This window comes from Solanum tuberosum, unplaced genomic scaffold (assembly GCF_000226075.1).
Source record: "Solanum tuberosum cultivar DM 1-3 516 R44 unplaced genomic scaffold, SolTub_3.0 scf00329, whole genome shotgun sequence".
NCBI lineage: Eukaryota > Viridiplantae > Streptophyta > Magnoliopsida > Solanales > Solanaceae > Solanum > Solanum tuberosum.
In genome coordinates, this window is record NW_006239250.1 from 235,410 (window position 1) to 251,915 (window position 16,506).

At 32.5% G+C, this 16,506-nt stretch overlaps 1 protein-coding gene across 1 annotated transcript; it reads right to left on the minus strand.

Annotated features, from left to right (window-relative positions):
• Positions 1-13,695: 13,695 nt before the first annotated feature.
• Positions 13,696-14,676, minus strand: LOC107063263 (uncharacterized mitochondrial protein AtMg00810-like). The gene has a single exon (XM_015314909.1). The coding sequence runs from the start codon at positions 14,674-14,676 to the stop codon at positions 13,696-13,698; it is 981 nt and encodes a 326-aa protein (XP_015170395.1).
• Positions 14,677-16,506: the final 1,830 nt, after the last annotated feature.

Below are 16,506 nucleotides of genomic sequence, written 5' to 3' on the forward strand. Positions count from 1 at the left end.
TTGGTGGTGCACCCGTCGTCTTCAAATCCTTGGTTTGCCTCTGGTTGTAAGCACAACTCTCCGACACACATGTCGTCCAAAAATTGTGTGCTTGTGGCCTCTTATTAGATACTCCCTCTGTTCAAAAATAGTTGTCCACTATACTATTTTGGGATGTTCAACAATACTTGTCTACTTTATGAAATCAATGAATAATTTTACACTTAGTTTATAATTTACCCTTATCATTAATTATAGTCATTTCTCTATTACATTTTTCAAGACAATTATATTTATATTCAAAGGGTGATATAGTAAATTAATCTTCTATATATAGTTTCTTAAAAAGTGTGCAAAGTCAATAGTGAACAACTATTGTTGGACATAAAGAGTAGTAATGCAATAATTATAAGTTCATTCTATAGAATAGTCTAGATGTGTTTGATAAGTTAATTCTCAGTGTACAAGTGAGTTAATGTCATCTAAACTTGAAAATTTGAAATAGTTGAATTTAATTAGGGTCACACAATATATAAAGAATTTATTATTTGTGTACTTGCGAGCAAATATGTGGTATGAATGTATAGTATCTAAACTTGTCAAAAATAAGCTTCACTTGTCAATGTTCTACTTTTTAGGTAAATTACCACATAATTAATTATATAGTAACATGATATAAAGTAGAAAACAAAAGCAACAAAAAAATAGCAGTGACAAATAGAGTAGTGAAGCAACATCTTATTGTGGATATTTTTATATAGAGCAATGAAGAACATAAAAAGATTATGAGTAAAAATTTGAAAAGTGTTTTTTTGGTTAATCTTTTTTTAAAAAGTGTTTCTAAGAGTCAAATTACGAAAAAAGACAAATTTCAATGCATTTTTAATATTAAAATTGTTCTATAGAGAGAAATTATTTTAAATATCTATTATCAAATTTTAATTAAAATGTTACTTGTATTAGATTAAAATGCACATATTTAAATTTTCAATCAATATTATACATAGATAAATAAAAAAATGATATAATAATAACATGATGAATTAAATATAACTAAAAATATCAAGCAAAATAAATTTTAAAACCATTCCAAAAATTAAATCATTATGAAAAATTCACCACAAAAATAAATAAGTATAAGGGATATACTGATAAATATATATAGATCGAAGGGATATATTGGTCTTCCAAAAAATTATTTGTTGCTTCTACTTTTCTTAAGAAACGGAAATTGTTAGCTTCTTCCCTACAACAGAAAAACTATTTTTGCTTCCATTAAAAGTAGTTTTAGAGCATGCTTAGATTGACTTCCCATTATTGACCTATAAGCTAAAAGTCGCAAGTTAGAATTTTTAACTTATGACTTTTGACTTATTTTTAGTATTTTAGCTTAAACAAAATCCTTATAGGATAAATTAGCTAACTAGTCAAAATCCCTAGCATAATTATTAAAAACATCTACACTTTAAAATAATTATTAAAAATGTCAAAATGTCATGATCAATATTTTATCAAATAAAGTGTATCCTAATATAATTCATTTACCTTCCTTTTATTTCTCAAATTCGGCCCACTTTTTGACTCGCTTAAGGAAAAAACAAAAGACCCCATTACCCACTTTTCTCTCTCTAAATTTTTTACCAAATTCTATCCTTTCTCTTTCTCTCTCACGATTTCTTCCATTATTCCATATCCTCAAGTAACTTAAACTTGTCTTTTTAAAATCAAATTCCTCCATTTTTCTAAATAATCTCAGAAATTATTCAAAAGAATTTCAACCTTTGTTGAAGTGAATTCGACTGATTTGTGATTGTTTTCATGAGGGAAGAATTTTTTTAAATAATCGATTGAGATTTCAAAGTGAATTCGACTGATTTCATTAAACTTTGAGATTGTCGGTGAAATACAAATGATTAGGTACTCATTAACTGTCACAACCCAACCCACCGGGCCGTGCAGGCACTTACTCTAACACCTAAGTAGGAGAACCTTCGATTCCCAAACAGTTAAAGACATGCAAAAGATTAAGAAAATTGATGAATAAAAGGAAATTGATGTAATGTTTATAAATAAGAGTTTTAAATGACTCAAAGTTAACTTGTAAAGTAATTAACTTCCCCAAGGATCTAAGTCTAAACAGGTACAAGAGCTTCTAAGATTACAAGGTATAAATATGATAACAAATGACGCAACTCCCACCACATGGAAGGAAAATAAGAGCTGTTGGAGATTGCCGTCTTCACTTATGAAACATCACTGACCCTGTAACCAGACTATGCCAAAGAGGCATAGGAAGAGTAGTATCAGTACAAACCACACATACTGGTAGGCATCATCGGTCAACCCGATACCCACCGCATAATATAAGAAATCGACTAGCAGGAAACATGCAATAAGACCGTTCATTACTCCACCTTTATATCTTTCTGCCCTTACCATTCCCGAATACTTTAACATATACTAGAACACTTAATTCTAGCCCCTTAGTCGTTCAATTTCTATCGGATGTCCCCATTCTAACTCTTATTAGAGGAGTTCCCGGACATAACTACTACCTGCCCGGCCAACCACCCACGACATGCCTTTACTTCTTCCACGTCACCCCTCAACCCTTGACTCCATAGTACGTTCTACCAAGGCTTGTTAACCGTTTCAATACTAATCCCATCCCAAGGGTAATACTTAATTGTTTTAACATTTACGACCTAACACCACCCCAATTCTCAACGACAATACAAATTATCCCTCTTTAAGTAACACATAGTAACACCTGGACCCTCGGTCTCTACTTACCTTATCACATTCCGATTTGGGGCTTGACCATTCCCAGTCTATTCATTAGAGAGATATACCCAATTACCTTACGACACCACAAACCCACATATATGTATATAACACACCATCCAGTTATTAATTCAAGAGAAACATACAATACCACATGCTCAATAACAATTAGATAGGAACATATCATTCACACATGGTTTTCTCATGGAACCCATACCCAAACTGTTAGTTTGTCGGATCGTGACACCCGATCCAATGCATGTATATGTGTCGGTACGTGACACCCAATCCAATATATGTATGTGTGTCGGTACATGACACCCGATCCAATGTATGTATGTGTGTCAGTACGTGACACCCGATCCAATGCATGTCAATGTGTCGGTACGTGACATCCGATCTCATCGTCACAATCACAATCACAATCACAATCACAACCATAATGAACATACTCATAATCATACAAACAAGTATTAGGTACATGACATGCCATTTTATATATTTAGTCTTTTCCTTAGGTTTGATTCATACATCTCTAAACCCATACATGTATCATATAACAAAGCCATTAACATGTTTATGTCACACAATCAGAGATCAACCATCACATAACCCTAGTTCACAAGATGAGGCTTCTTCTTACGACATACGTCTGATGTAATACCTAAGAATACATGTACAACCATCCCTTTTTCGGTGCACGAAAGTCTACGCATGAATTCTACCATCAATAACCAATATACTACGCAGTGAATCACAAATTTACAACTACTCAATTAATAAACCTAGCCTACCTGGGCGCCAAGCAGTCGCAGAGGAATTGAAACTCCAATCCTAGCTTTTGGACGACGAGACAGTGGATTATGGCCGGAAATCCACAAGCTATCAACATCTTTGCGCTAGAAATCTCTCCCTCCTTCTTTCCCAAGCCTAGAGCAACCTTTTGAGGGTTTCTGGGGTGATCCTCGCATCTTTTTGGTGTTTTGAAAAAAAAGAGAAAATAAGACTTCGCGTTATTTAAGTTCTGGCCCCGTCTGTCCCGCTGGAGTGCAGCCGCCCTAGCGGCATCTGGCCTGCTCTGGCGGGATAATGGACCTAGTATTCCTGACGGTTTTTTCTTTCCTAACTAACGACGGTTCGGATCGTTACATTAATTATTGATTCTTTAATTTGTTTGGAAGTGATTGGAAAATGTCTATTGAATAAATGATTCAAAAATGGATCTGAATCGTATTTTGTATGTTGGATCTTCACCTGAAGATCTTCATAAGTTACAATCTGAATATTTGATTTAAAGGTTAGACGGTCACTGACGTATTCTATTAGGAAGTTTCGGATCAATGTCTCATCCAAGACTCTTTGTTGAACGACATTAGCAATTCTAGTTATCTCTTCAATGAATTGAATTATTTTTGCATCTTTCTAACATGCCGAAGGACCCAAAGGAGATGAAAGTACTAAATTACCAGCCATATTTCAAAGTAAAAAAAAATATTTTTTAATATGTAATTTGTTGGGGATACGAACATGATTGAATTGTTTTGATTTTTTTGTATCTTATTTCGAATCCTACTTAGTAAATGATCTATAAATTAGACATTGAATATAGTATATTTTTGGAATACATAGCAGATAAGAAATACATTTTTTGTCATGAAATATAATTTTTTTAAATACGAATTTTGATTGTTACTATGATTGTATATTTGTATATATGTTTTGATGATTGAAATACAAATTTTGTTGGAATTTTAAGAAAAAAATATACGTTTTTGAAAAATATACAAACCAATGTTGTATCCTTTCTGAATGAACACGAGTTTACATATGTATATGGATACATATATGCTTCTTAAATAACCTACAAATCCATTTGGTATACCTATTGGAATGAGTACAAAATAATAATGAAATGCAAATGCCATTATACAAATCAAAGCATGAAAACCATAATGAATACAAATACATATATCATACATATTGGAATGAATACAATTAATTATTTTTCAAATTGTAACTGATGAGAATTTTAAGTGATATGTTCATTTTAAAAAAATATTTTCTCCCGTGATTTTCTCCTTTCTGTTAATAAATAATTACATTCTTTCAAATCAAACAAATAAAAAAAATACATAAATCAAAAGAATAACAAACTAAAATACTACAATTTTTTTTATAAATATTGAAAATGTTGATAAGATGTCCCATTAAATGCCAAAATATTGACATTTTGAAAATTTCCCATGCTTATAAGCACCTTTTTAACTTACCCAAATACTTTAAAAATGCTTTAAAGCTATTTTACCTCTAAAACACTTAAAATAAGTCAATCCAAACGGGCTGTAGTGATTAGCCAAATGCCTGGTTCTCCAAATTTTTTTTTCTCAAAAGAAGTGTTTTTGATCTCCCAACAACAATGTCAAACAAATTCTTCGGCCTCATTTATTTTTATTAAGATTAAGACGTCTAAATCTGAATGATTAAGATGTTGTCTCTAGATCTGAATGTGATTAAGACTGTTTATTTTTTAGCATCTGAATGTATATAATTGATAATTATATAAGCATAATAAATATATAATTCAAATAAAATTATATTTGAGTGTTTATATTAACTAGAACTAGTTCTTAGTTTTATAAATAATAATATTACTAGTTAAAGGCTTAGTGTCTTTTGAGAATATAAACAAAAAACAAGTAGTATGTAAGAGTAGAAAAGGCAACCCTAAATTAATAATATTTATGTGCATGTGTGTAAATATTTAAGGCCTCTTGTTATAATTTGACATTAGGCTACTAATTTCAACAAAACTAAACCTTGATGTTTTATTATAATTATCTTAGCTTTTTATTTGGTCCGTATTAAATTCTATATTCATCTGAACTTATTATCTTTTGTATTACCACTATCTTTTCCATAGTCGTATTTATTTATACAAAATTTATGGAATTTTTTTAAATATTTATGAAACTTTTTAATAGGGTTCTTGGCTAATTTATATTTTCTTTGAGAATAGTATAGGAATAATCAATCCTAACATGACATCAACCATCATGCACCAATTTTTTTTAGAGATATTGAAAGGAAAAAAAGGATTTGTATAATCTTATTCCATAAAACTAGCACAAACTTTGTATTATTGAATAAACACACGCGAGACTACTAATTTTATAAACAAAATCTAAAATTGCAAGCAAAATTTTAAAATTTTTGAGAAGCAAACAGTAATACCAACCAAGAATATTCTGAATATACAAATTAATAAATAAAGTACTTGTAATAAGTTTTTTGAAAACATACCTATTCAATAGGGAAAAACAATTCAACACCCGTTTGAAACAGAGAAGGCAAACACTAATAATGGAGAGGGGAAAGAGGACAAAGAGAAAAAATAACAACTGTATGTTGATAATGGAGAGAGCGGGAGGAAGGGACTACGTATATAGGAGAAAATAATGATGTTTGAGATTTACGGAGAAATAAATTAGCGATATAAAAAATGTATGATTAGTAATAAGACTCCCTTATATATCTGAATGAATCAGATGCTTTTAAACCCATTAAGTGATTTTTTTAAGAAAAAAACAAAAGCACTTTATGGCCCAATATTTGAAATATTCAGATTCAGTTCTCCATTAAGTGCAAACAAATGACGTCTTAGTGTCATCCACTTTTAATATGGTAGTCCATCAACACATGCATTGTACGTATATGTTAAATTACGTTATACACGATTTTCTAAGAAATTATACTCCATGTGTTCCACATTTATGTGACACTTTATAAAAAATCAAAAGTTAAACTTTATAATTTTGATTGTGAATACAGACATCAAATCTTGAAGTTTTTTGAAATAAAATCTATATATTTAAAATTTATTTAGAAAGTATTATAAATCACAATAATTGAAAATCTTAACAAAATTAAAAGGCATATGAAAAATTATTATAAAAAAAAAGAAACTCGGTTGAGTAAAATTTAAACAATCTCACATAAATTGAGACAAAAAAAATAAGAAAGTAAAAAATATAAGTTTCTATCACTTTTTTCTTTAAATTGTAGTCAGAGGCGAACCCATGATTTGAAGATTTGGGGGGGGGGGGTTTAAGAGTGACTCAAGGGTAAGGTTAAGGGTGGGGTCAGATGAGGTGGCAAAATGAGTAGTTAATAAAGAATTTTTAGAAAGGTTAATTTTTAAGAAAAATCTAATTTAAAGGCCAAAACATACTACCTTTCGCAGGTTTCGAACCTAGGTTGTGGCACTTTAAAGTGGAGACTTCAACCAGTGCCCCCAAACGACTTTTGATTATAAGGATGCACAATTAAATATACTTTCATTTTATAGACTATTTATACATATATATATGAAAAGAATTTAAAAGTTGTTGGGTGCATGTGAGTCCGCCTCTGACTGTAGTATTTATAACAAGTCACGATGCAATGACATGTAATATTTAAAAACTGGATACTCTGTATATAGTTATCGAAAGAGATTAATTAATATTTATCGACAATGATACTAAATGGAAAAATCACGTGACATATTTATTTAAGAATGTATATTACAATTTTTAAATGTATTATTTTATACTTATTACTAATAACATTTTAATTACAGATATTAACAAAGTTGTATTAAATTATATTATATTATATTTTATTAATTTTTAGCGTTAATTAAATGTTGAGAGAAAAGAGAGGAATGTCTTTTTCTTATTCAAATACATTACTACAATTAAGAAAGGGGAACTTTTGCATATTAACCACTCAAAAATAGCTTAATTACGCTCCATAACTATAGTTTGCTAATTACAATTTATAGCTACATGTTATAGGGAGGAGAGTGGCGAGCGAGATTGGGAGAGGGAGGAGAGAGACGAGCGAGAGAGTGGAGAGTGGCGAATTGTATATGTATATTTGTCGAATTGTATATGTATATCTGTCAAATAATTGTATATATGTAACTACTATACAATTGTATTTGTATATCTGGCGAGCGAGATTGGGAGAGGGAGGAGGGAGGCGAGCGAGATCGGGAGAGGGAGGAGAGAGGCGAGCGAGAGGGGGAAGTGGGTGGAGAAAGGTGAAGTGTATATGTATATCTGTCAGATAATTGTATATATATAACTGATATACATATGTATTTGTATATCTGCCAAGAGAGATTGGGAGAGGGAGGAGAGAGGCGAGCAAGATTGGGAGAGAGAGGAGAGGAGAGAGGCTAATTGTATTTGTAGATATATATTTATATATATATGTGTGTGTGTGAGATTTGTATTTGTATATGTATAAATGAGGACAAGTGATATAATTAAAGCTAAAATTAAGTTGCGAGACGTAATTAATTCAAACTATAGCTATATTAGCTAATTAACTAGTATATGTTTGTTTTCTGCTTAATTTTCCCATTAAGAAATTTGTTTTCAACTCACACACTTCTCCCCATATACACTCAATTAACCATAATTTTCTCTCCCTACATAATTATCTCCATCTTCTTCCATAACCTCTCTCCAGATTTCAAAGAAAATCATCCAACATTCAACCTTATTTGTTTCATCTTTCTTGTTTTCCTGAAGTGATTTGTATATGATTTTTATTTTTTTCTGTTGGATTTTTATATCATGCCTAAAATATCAAAATCCATGTTTGCTCCTAAAAAACCCTTGAACAAGAAAGACATGAGGAGATATAGCCACCAAGTTTTGATTTACTAACTCAAACACATGTGAAGAAGAATAACACCCCACTGAACAAGAATCGAAGGGCAAGATTTCACAAGTCACAAAAAAAAGACTAGAACAAGAGTGAAGGATATTCAAAAATTTCCAAGTACAAAAAAGAAAAAACATGTTGTGAATATATTTTAAAGAAATCAATTTTTATTACATATTTCTTTTGGAGAAGGGCCTAAAATGCCCCGCAACTATTTGAGTTGGTACAAAACTACTCTTTATTCACCTTTTGGCCCCTAAATACCCTTGACGTAAACCTTTTGGCTCAAAAACACCCTCGATATAAACCTTCGGCTCATATTTACCCTTATTTTTAACAGCTCCCATAAAGTATTAAATATTTATTTATTATGATGTCTAATATGATTGGTCCAAATTTAAGTCCTTCTCATATAAATAATAAAAACGTTATATGATTCATATTTTGACGTGATATGCTAAAAAATAATATTTTAAAAATATTAATCTCATGATATCTTCCGATTGACCTATTTCAAATCAAATCCCAAATTATTATAACCAATCTCATAACTGGGGATCTAACTGAAATTCATACTCTACCCATTTGATTATCATCTAAGAAAAGATTATTATTTTTATTGATATAAATTAAAATTTTCTATCAATTATCCAATTGTCTAGTTCATTCCCTCTATTTCTAATCTATTATTCTTAATTAGGATATCAAGAATTCAAACTTGAAATGAACTTATATGTTCATATTCTTTTAATTTGTATTATTTTCATGGTGTGGATAGGAAAAAAGAGTTTTCTTATTCTTTTATTTTTAATTTTTGGTACATACAAAAGCAAAAAAGTAGTATATGTATATAGTTGCTCAATTAAATCATCTTCTTTTGAACTAATTATTTATAAATGAATGTCATCGTTATTTTTCTTCTATTTTCATCATTGTTTTATTTCTCATTAGTACATGATTAATTTTTTTATTTTTTATTTACAATGGAACCCAAAATCAGGCAAATTATATGAGCCCATATATTAAGTAATTTAATTTTTTTTTAATGGAGAAGAGTCTAAGATGCCCTTAAACTATGAGATTTGATATAAATTTACCTTCCATCCAACTTATGAGTGTGGGCCATTACAAACAAAGATATTTTTGAGCCAAAATATTGACATCAGGGTTATTTGAGGGTCGAAAATTGGATGGGGATAGTTTTATACCAATTCAAATAGTTGAGGGGAATTTTAGGCCTTTCTCCGTATTGCTTTTATTGTGTTTTGCATAAACTGCGAATGTAGTGTTATTAATTTTGATTGATTTTTTAATTGAACAATGAATTAGTTATCTAAATTAGATATAATTATTTTCAATATTAGTTGATTATATTATTTTCCTATTATTTATTGAACAATTTAAGTCTATTTACATATAGATTATGTATACAAAATATTAGTTATAAGTTGGTTTGATTTTGGTATGAAGATTGCAATTTTGCATTCATTTTAGTTGTACCTTGAAATTCTAGATTTATACTCATGGAATACACAAAATGACTGTATGCTTTTTTTGTATTAATTTGGCATGAAGCATGCAATCTGTGTTTGTTATTGGTTTAAATTTAGTATGATTTTTTGAGATGTGTCATTTGTTTCTGTTTTAAACACACTCTTGTACACACATATTATATAAACAAAATATTAATTATAAGTTGGTATGATTTTGGTATGAAGATTAAAATTTTGCATTCATATCAGTTGTGCCTTAAAATTCTAGATTTATACTCATTGTATATACAAACTGAATTGTGTTTATATTGTGTATTCAACTATTTAAGTCCAGTTATACACATTATATACCTCACTTGTGGTTATTTTTGGTGTGTGTTTGATATGAAGTTTTCAATTTTGTATGCATTTTGGCAATACATGTTTTTTTCCGTATAATGTATGAAAAATATATTAAAACAGGGTACTTCAAAATATGAAAAGCACTTCATATATAAACCATTGAAGTCAAGTTACATACACATGATATTGTTAGGACATCATAATAGTGAGGTTACACATTTATGTAGTAATTGGGTTCTATTAGAATTCATGTTTATAGTTCATCTCTTGGAGAGTTATTATATTCAACTACACTTTGTGTAACATCCTTAATATATTGAGGAAGAACTCTTTTGTGAAATACAATCAATATTTATTATATTCATAAAATCTCTACATGGTATCAGAGCCCTACGAAGACTCACATCTCAATATGGCACTTCCTTCAATTACCACTATCACCTCACAAACCGCTTCCCATAATTCATTCGCAACCAACGTCACTCAGTCTTTCGAAGGTACACACATGTGCCCTCCCAAGGTAATTCCAAATAGCTCTTTCAAAGCAACCTCAAATGGCGCGGTTATCAATCCAACGTACAATTTATGGATCAAACAAGACTAAATTTTATTGAGCTGGATTCTCTCAATCCTCAACGAAGGGATTTTATCCCAAATAGTCGATTATACGACATCTCAGACTGTTGGAAGTCTCTTGCAACAATGTTTACGTCACAATCCAAGTCTAGGTTAATGCAACTAAGATTGCAACTACAAACCACAAAGAATGGAAACTCATCAATGGTAGAATATCTTCAAAAGATGAAGACTTGTGCCGATAATCTCGTAGTTGCGACACACCTCGTCACTGATGATGATCTTGTCTTATATATTCTTGGAGGACTTGGACAAGAATATGATGATGTGGTTGTCTCGTTCATTGCTAGAGCGGATTTAATTTTATTGTTTGATCTTCATGGCTTTCTTTTAAGTCATAAGTATCATTTGGAACAGATGACAAGTTTGGAACAAGGATTAGGTAGCCAAGCCAACTTGTCTACTAGACAATCCAATAATCCTAACAATGATAATTCATTTAAGAAGCAAACTAATTAAAATAATAATCAGGCTTATGGTGGCAGGTCTAGACGAGGATGAGGTCGGGGTCGGGGTCACAACACTAACTTATCCAACCAAAATCAATGTCAAGTTTGCAACAAGTTTGGACACTCGGCTCTTAATTGCTACCATTGTTTCACCATGCCTATCATGCTCCATCCAATAGTCACACATGAATGCTCTCATTGCTCAACCTTCCATTGTTGGAGACTCGAAATGGTACCAGATTCTGGAGCTACTCATCATTTAACTAATAATATGCAGAACATGGCGATAAGAGGAGAGTATATGGGAAGTGATCAAATTAATGTTGGTATGGCAAAGGTTTGAGAATATCTCATTTTGGTCATTCTATCTTACCTACAGTTAATTGACTTTTACATCTATCTAATGTATTATTGGTGCCTGAAATTATCAAAAAATTGCTTAGCCTAGAAAAATTTACATTTGATAATGATGTTATATTTGAGTTTCACCCTCATTTTTGTCTTGTGAAGGATCGGGCAACAGGGAAAGTACTACTGCGCGGGACTCTTGAGCATGACCTTTATCGCCTCCTTGCTTCCCAGTTAATCAGCTAGCCCACTCCCTCTAATCAATCACAAGCTTTCCATGTGTCCAAGTCTTATTTGATTTATGGCATAGTCGTTTAGGTCACTCGTCTCTACGAGTAGTCAATAGTATTAGTAGGAGTCTTTCTTTACCAGACATATCGAGTTCTCGGTCTAGTGTTTGTTCTTGCCAATACGACAAGAGTAGTTTTCATTTTTTGTTTCCAACTCTAGTGCTACTTATCCTCTTGAATTGATCTACACTAATGTATGAGATCCTACTCCACAATTGGCTAGTAATAAATTTCGTTATTATGTTTCCTTCATTGATGAGTTTAGCAAATTTACATGGTTATTTCCTATGAGTTCCAAAAATGAGGTTTATACAATTTTTTTGAGCTTTAAAACTCATGTTGAGAAATTCTTTGACTGTTATATAAAAGTGGTACAATCTGATTGGGGTAGCGAATATAGGAAGTTATCTACCTTTTTTGCTCAAGAGGGGATCGTTCATCACTTATCTTGTCCCCATACTCATGAACAAAATGGTAATGCCGAGAGGAAGCATTGTCATATTGTTGAAATGGGTTTTAACATTTCTCGCCCATGCATGCCTCCCTTCCTCACACCTTTTGGGATCATGCGTTTGCTACAACAGTTTACACTATAAATCGTTGCCCATCATCCTCGCTCAATAATATGTTTCAGATTATGAGAAGTTGTTCAAAAAAGGTTCTTGATTATCATTTCATGAAAGTTTTTGGCTGCACGTGCTTCCCATTCCTTTGTCCTTACAACTCTCACAAACTAGCCTTTATCTTCTTAAAATGTATTTTCTTAGGGTATAGTGGAAATCATAAGGGCAATAAATGTTTACATGTCCCTAGTGGCCGAATATATATTTCTCGTCATGTGGTTTTTTGGCGAGTTACAATTGTTAGGATTTGAAACTTTTAGAGAAAAAAAAAGATAAGGTTCAGCAGCAGGAAATCTTCATTCATATATTCAGCTTTTTAAAAGCATACACACATATATCTACATAAGCTTTTCCAAAGTTAGTAGAGGACCATACATATCCAACCACTATTGACTTTCTTACAAAACATATTCCATAAAACAAGGACTACCTTTCCTTTACATACTTAACATAATATTTAAGAAAATAACAATTAAACAAAAGACATCTAGAAATATCTCATTTTCTAACACTCCTCCTTGAGATTTTTCTTGGATACTCCCAACTTAGCCCTTAGAACTTCAAATTTCCCCTTAGGAAGAGCCTTGGTCATGATGTCTGCAATTTGCTGATCTGAGCTGCAATGAACAAGTTGAACTTCACCATCCTTCTCTGCTTGCCTGATAGCGTGAAACTTCACATTTATATGCTTGCTACGACCATGTTGCACTGGATTTTTGGCCATAGATATTGCTGACTTGTTGTCAACCTTAATGACAGTAGCTTCAATGTCATTTTGCTCCAGATCACGTAGAATCTTTCTTAACAGGTTCAGCAGCAGGAAATCTTCATTCATATATTCAGCTTTTTAAAAGCATACACACATATATCTACATAAGCTTTTCCAAAGTTAGTAGAGGACCATACATATCCAACCACTATTGACTTTCTTACAAAACATATTCCATAAAACAAGGACTACCTTTCCTTTACATACTTAACATAATATTTAAGAAAATAACAATTAAACAAAAGACATCTAGAAATATCTCATTTTCTAACACTCCTCCTTGAGATTTTTCTTGGATACTCCCAACTTAGCCCTTAGAACTTCAAATTTCCCCTTAGGAAGAGCCTTGGTCATGATGTCTGCAATCTGCTGATCTGAGCTGCAATGAACAAGTTGAATTTCGCCATCCTTCTCTGCTTGTCTGATAGCGTGAAACTTCACATTTATATGCTTGCTACGACCATGTTGCACTGGATTTTTGGCCATAGATATTGCTGACTTGTTGTCAACCTTAATGACAGTAGCTTCAATGTCATTTTGCTCCAGATCACGTGGAATCTTTCTTAACCATAGAGCTTGATTAGTTGTACCAGCAGCGGCGATGCATTCTGCTTCTGTAGGAGATTGAGTTACCACCTCTTGCTTCTTTGAATTCCATGAGAACATGCCTGAACCAAGTGTAAAAGCATATCCAGAAGTGCTTTTCATATCATCAACGCTTCCTGCCCAATCACTATCTGAATAACCCATCAGTTGCCCTTGCTCTTCCCTTTTAAACCAAATACCATAATCAGCAGTTCCTTCAATATATCTCAAAGTTCGTTTAGCAACACCAAGATGAACTTGACATCGAGATTGCATAAACCTCGACAGTAAACTTGCCGCGAACATGAGATCGGGTCTTGTTGCTGTCAAATACAGCAAACTACCAATCAGACTTCTATAAATTGTTGGATCAGCCCTGTCACCTCCTTCAAACTTCGAAATCTTTTCATTGTGTACCAGTGGAGTTGGTGTAGACTTGCACCTCTCCATCTTGAACCTTTTAAGAATATCCCATGCATATTTTCTCTGAGAAATAAAGATTCTAGCAGTAGCTTGATGAATCTCCATTTCCAGAAAGTAACTCATTTCACCCAAATTTGACATTTCAAACTTGGTCTCCATTTCTTGCATGAACTGATTAACCATTGCTTTATTGCTTCCTGTTACCAGAAGATCATCAATAGAGTGACACCACAAACACATCTCCTCCTTTAGCCTTCTTCACATATAAAGTGGCTTCATTTTCACTTATCTTGAAGCCACAATGAATGAGATGATCATCAATCTTACTGTACCATGCTCGAGGAGCCTGCTTTAATCCATACAATGCCTTATGAAGTCGGTAGACTTAATCCTCCATTCCTGCAACTTGAAAGCCTTCTGGTTGATCAACATATATCTCCTCATGTAATAGTCCATTTAAGAATGTAGGTTTCACATCCAAATGATACAGCTTCCAATTTGATTGAGCTGCCAAAGCAAATAACAGCCTTATTGTATCATGTCGTGCAACAGGTGCAAACGTGTCCCCATAATCCAGACCTGCAACTTGCGCATAAACTTTCACAACAAGCCTTGATTTGTATTTATAAACTGAGCTATCTGGATTAAGTTTGGTTCTATAAACCCACTTCACCCTGATCATATTTCTGTTTTTGGGTTTATCAACCAACTTCCAAGTATCATTCTTTTCTATCATACCAATCTCCTCCTTCACGACTTCAATCCAAACTTCATGTCTTGATGCTTCTTGATAGCTAATTGGTTCCGAGATTGCAACATTACGTCTTTCATATATCTCAGAAAGAGACGTTGTCTTCAAAATTGGCGGATCAAGTGAGGATTCCCCGTCTGATTCTTCGTCTTCTTCCAGAGTTTCAGACCCAAATGATTTGATTTCAGGCAGCGGACTCATGTTCTGAAAAACTGCATTATCTTTCTCAATTTGCTCCTTATCCCAGTTCCAATAAGCATGCTCATCCACGACTACATCTCTTCGGATTGAAATACTTTTTGTTTGCAAGTTGAAAACTCTATAACCCTTGGCTTGTGATGAATAACCAATAAAGATCCCCAATTCACCTTTTGGTTCAAGTTTGCTTCTTTTGACAGAAGATTCGTTTTAAGGGTTAAGTTTCAAGTTAAGCCAAAAGTATAGAGTTGAGTTCATTTCTCAAAAGTTATTAGGGAATATGTATTCCCAAAGAAGTTTATAAATGTTTTCACATTTGAGCAAAGAAAAGGGAACATTGATTCCAAAAGAGCTTTTGGGCTAAGCTTTGAGCAAATATCTCAAACTAAAGAAAGATGTGTTTAAAACACTTATGAGCTAAAGTATATTTTGGGAGTAGTCTTGAGCACCGAATTGGGGACACGAGTTCATATTAACTAAACTCTCCATAAGAACCATGTAGCCAAACATGGGATTTAACGGGTCATACTTATTAAATAATCACGTAAGTTAAGCTAGTGGATCCACTAAGTTATGTAAGGTCCTATATCACGATAAGGTATAGGATGGTCTTTGGGCAACGTGAGGTAAAACGTTGTATCATCACTAGGGTTCATAGTGGTGGTTGTCGGTTAAAGAATCTCCCACTAAAGTTATATTACTTTTATATAAGTAAAGTTGAGTTTGTTATTGCTTTAATCATTAACGAACTAAGTTATTTACACTGTTTTACAAGATTTATATATGTATTGCATGTGTCTTATTGCTTTACATTTGAGTTTAATTATTCATGAGTTGAACAGAGCCAAGGTAAGAGTTCCTTTGTACTCCTTTAAAGCTTAAGTTGTTGTTTAGCTTTCCAGCTCGGATACTCGTACATTCAATGTACTGATGCCAGTTGGCCTGCATCTTATGACGATTTAGACGCAGGTACCCAGGATCAGCATGCAGAACTCCGTTGATCCAGCTGAGCACTCCAGAATCAGTGGTGAGCCTCTTTGCTTTTCCAGAGGACTCTGTTATTTTGTGTTCCTAGTTTTGTTTTATTAGGATGTTGTGGGGTCTGTCCCAACATCCATCTT